Below are 3,981 nucleotides of genomic sequence, written 5' to 3' on the forward strand. Positions count from 1 at the left end.
CCGCCCTCCCGGCGCTCGTAGGTTTCTCAGCAGCCTATAACGTCTGTCTGCTTATTACAAAATGTCCTGATTAAAAGCAAATGGTCTTTATGCATGGAGTTTGCACATTCTCCCTGTGCATGTGTGGGTTCTCTCTGGGTACTCCGGCTTCCTCTCACAGTCCAAAAACATGACTGACAGGTTAATTGGCCTCTCCAAATTCTCCATAGGTGTGAGTATGTGTGTGCATGGTTGTGTGTCCTGTCTGTCTCTGTGTTGCCCTACGACAGACTAGCAACCTGTCCAGGGTGACCCCACCTCTCGCTCAGCACTTTAGCTGGAGATAGGCACCAGCAACCACACTAAGGGACAAGGGTGTACAGAAAATAAATTGATGTCTTTTGTACAATAAATGTCAGCAAATGCTCATTTACAGTTGCTCCACATGGCAATAATACTTGACATGGGGTGTTTATATTTTTGTTCAGTATAGTTGTGTTTCATGTTATTTTGTTCAGTTAAAACAGCACAGCACACCTCGACAACAACTGCTTATTGACTTATAAAAGACGGTGCTTACTGATTGGATTGGTGGTTTGATTTACAGACTGGAACATTTTACACAGGTGGTTCACAGAGGCATGGTAAATGCCGCTTGAAAAAAATGTTTATTGATGTTTATACATGCTAGCTGCGGTGGAAATATTACAAAAAATAATGTAAGCTACTCAAGTAAAGCTACAGTTAGTATTAGTATTTTGATACTTATTTGCAGATAGTACCTCATTAAAATTATTGTCATAGTACCGGCAAGAATTTAAAACTACTTTTACCCCTGCTTATATTATTACCAAAAACAAGAAGCTGCAAAAATATGAAGTTCATCACTTCCAACAACCTACTTTAAGTATTTTTAAGTGTGATTTTTATTACTTTTTGTCCATTTAAGTTTCCAAGGATTTCTATATGACTATATTCTTCTCTGCTTGTGTCTGGCTCTTTATGCAAATGTCTGGTGTAAAGCAGCTTTTTAAAAAAATCTCTTTGCTGTTCTTTCACCCAGATCCACACCTGTTTATCTATGGGTGTTGCTGTTGGCTTGGGGAAGATGAAAATCTCTAGTGTCCCGAAGTCTTGCAAAAGTGTCCTACAAAACAAGGACTTCACCACTGGCTTCAGCTCTGGTCTCCACCGACACTTTACAGAGATGTCAGGAGGAAATGGTTGGTTGGGGAAGTTTTCAATTTTCAAAAATGATTCCATAGGTTATATGATCTGGCTAAAAAGCCTGAAAGAACATCCAGATATTGTTTCGTACTCCCTTCGACCTCTCTATCAGCTTGTGCCAAACAAGCTTCAAAAGAAAGCGGTGAAAGCTGCTATTGAGAAGTATTTGGAGGAAACTGCTGTGAAGAAATCACCCAAAGAACCACGATGTAGGGGCTATGGTCCTTATTTGTCCTCTAACTGCTGCCCTCTGCACGCCTCAAGGGGAACTCTATCAGTGACCATTGTTCGAGGCTGGGATCTATTTGGAGACGATCTTTCAGTAACTGACGGGTGGGTTGATGCAAAGGTAAAAAACAAAGATTTTATGGAACCTGATGAGCACACCTTTTATATGGCTCCTCTTTTGTTCACAGCTATGCTAAGATGTTCTATGGTTCCATACAACACAGGACCAAAATGATCGAATCCAATAATCCGTGGTGGAACGCTGAGTTTAATTTGGGCAAGGTCAGTAAACATCATCACAGATTAGCTGAAAAAGCTCAACAACAGACACACTGATACATTTACTCTGCTGATGCAGAAGAATTTATAGATCTAATAACAGCATCTATTTATGCAAAAATATATATTAGATTACCGGCAGTGAGGAGAATTGGTCTTTTATGCATCAGTCTTGAAAGAAAGCTGATCAATTCTTTGGTGCCACCAAACTAATTTCATACCAAACATTTCATATTGGGTCAAATATCATTTAATATCAGAAATGCATTGTAGTTTCCATTTCAACTAGATGATGTTAAATTATTGATTATGAACTAATTTGTCCTTCAACTTGTTGCTCACATGAACCAGCAGCCACAATAACAAGAAAAGAGCACCTCCCTTTAGGCCCGACTCGTTCTTGTTTCGGTTCTCAGAACCAACCTGGGTGTCTGTGGACATGCGGCTCCCACACTCACTGCTCTGCTTAACCTGTTGTTGAGACAGGAAGTGCTGACCCTCTTATTGCTTTTACAAATCAATCATGAGCACAAAAACTTGGCTTTCCAAACAACAAATGTACAAAATGAACCTTCATTGTCCAATTGTCCTACAGATTGCTTATTTTTTATTTTTATTTTTATTTTTTATTTTTAAAAACCTGTTTGAAATAAATAAATCAAATCAAATGAGACAAATCAAAGTATAAAATGATATGTAATGCAGACAAACTGCGTATTCTGAACTTGGGGAATGGACAATCAACTCCATTTCTAGATCCAAGCCGGGCTGCAGACTCTTTATGTTTTGGGATACTGGGTCAGCACCTTCATGAAAAAGTACTTGGTTTTACTTGAATAGACCATGCACATTTCATGGTGTTTATTTTCGAGTACAAATAAAAGTAAAAGTAGAAAAAAATCTGAAAATATTTGAACAGAAACCACTTTACACATATATTGTGTAAACAGACACAGCCTAGCTGTATTTCATATCTTGTACTGTTGTGTTTTGGCTAACATTACTCTGCATTTATCAACTTCTGAGATGCGTGGAAAACATTTTTATTTTCTATATCACTAAATAATTTGACTTTTAATGTGAAAATATGCATCTGAATGATCCTCCATTCAAATTTTCTCATGAAGGTTGACACAAGGCTGGTTCTGAAGATTGAGGTTTGGGATGAAGATCCGAAATATGACGACCTTCTCGTTCACTGTGAGAAGTACCTGAGCCCTGGCACTCACACTTTCACGTGCAAAGGAGATTATGGAAGCGTTGAGGCTAAATACACACTGACCTGTGACCCGTATCTGACTGGAGAAAAGTGCAGCCGTTATAAACCATCTCCTTAGTGGCAGGAGATTGATGAGTTTTGGGAATAAAAGCATTTCATTTCATCATATAACATTAACTCACTAAATCTGGTAGAAACTCACAATTTATATTTAATTACTTGACATTGTTAAAGACCTACCTAAATATGTATTTCTCATACAATGAAAAAAATTCAAGATTCTCTGTAACAATCACAAGAAATAACTATGCTTTAATATATGCAACCAGAAATTGTGTTCCCTTTAATGACAATAACATTTTTGAAATTGCTACAAGTTATTGACTTTGTATATTTTTGACAAATCTTGTATTAGTTGTATGAATTATGATTTATATGTGTTACTATAAAAGAGAGAGAGACGTAGTTACGTTACAGGATGTGTCACAAAACTATTTGGTCAAGACCTTCTGTATGTAGCAAAGCAAAGAACCAGGGGACAAATTTTTCAACCTGATCATTGTTTCCTTACAGTTTTATGGTTAAAATCAAGAGGTGCTGATTAAATGTATTAATTGAAATTATCTTTCATCATTTAGTCATGTTTGAAACAGTGAAGAGATCTCATGAGCCAGAATGTTAAATGTTTTTATTATTATTATTATTATTACTATTTATTACATAAAAAGTCCAGGCACCACAGTTTCACAGTTTTCCTTTAGAAGACCTTGACCTTAATCCTTTTGGAAGACAGAAAGGGGAAAAAAAATCTTAATTCCCTTCTGGCCTGCGATGATTTAGAAAAGCAAAAAGGTTTTCCTGTTATTTCTTGACCTAACACTGCACACATCATTTTAATGGCTTGTTTGAAGTTGCTTTCAACTATGTTATATGTTATATTGGAATGCATTTTTTACTAAATAAATTAGTAGGATAACTGTAACTTCATCTCTCTAAGTCTTTAGAATAGGCAGCACAAACCACAGCAGCTTCCAGTCCTCTCAGTCCTA

The 3,981-nt window shown here is 36.9% G+C and overlaps 1 protein-coding gene across 1 annotated transcript; it reads left to right on the forward strand.

Annotated features, from left to right (window-relative positions):
• The first annotated feature begins 1,249 nt into the window (after window positions 1–1,249).
• On the forward strand, window positions 1,250–3,167 carry LOC103133229 (perforin-1-like). Its single transcript, XM_007545002.2, has 3 exons — window positions 1,250–1,539; window positions 1,623–1,716; window positions 2,841–3,167. The coding sequence occupies exons 1-3, from the start codon at window positions 1,250–1,252 to the stop codon at window positions 3,048–3,050; spliced, it is 594 nt and encodes a 197-aa protein (XP_007545064.2). The 3' UTR covers window positions 3,051–3,167.
• Window positions 3,168–3,981: the final 814 nt, after the last annotated feature.

Source organism: Poecilia formosa, unplaced genomic scaffold, assembly GCF_000485575.1.
Source record: "Poecilia formosa unplaced genomic scaffold, Poecilia_formosa-5.1.2 Scaffold2397, whole genome shotgun sequence".
In the NCBI taxonomy this organism is placed as follows: domain Eukaryota; kingdom Metazoa; phylum Chordata; class Actinopteri; order Cyprinodontiformes; family Poeciliidae; genus Poecilia; species Poecilia formosa.

Excerpts from the sequence above, each read along its gene's own strand:
- LOC103133229 (XM_007545002.2), top strand. The coding sequence starts at position 1,250 with ATGATCTGGCTAAAAAGCCTGAAAGAACATCCAGATATTGTTTCGTAC. Across the intron at positions 1,540-1,622 it reads GATCTTTCAGTAACTGACGG|CTATGCTAAGATGTTCTATG; the intron begins GTGGGTTGATGC and ends TTTTGTTCACAG. Across the intron at positions 1,717-2,840 it reads CTGAGTTTAATTTGGGCAAG|GTTGACACAAGGCTGGTTCT; the intron begins GTCAGTAAACAT and ends TTTCTCATGAAG.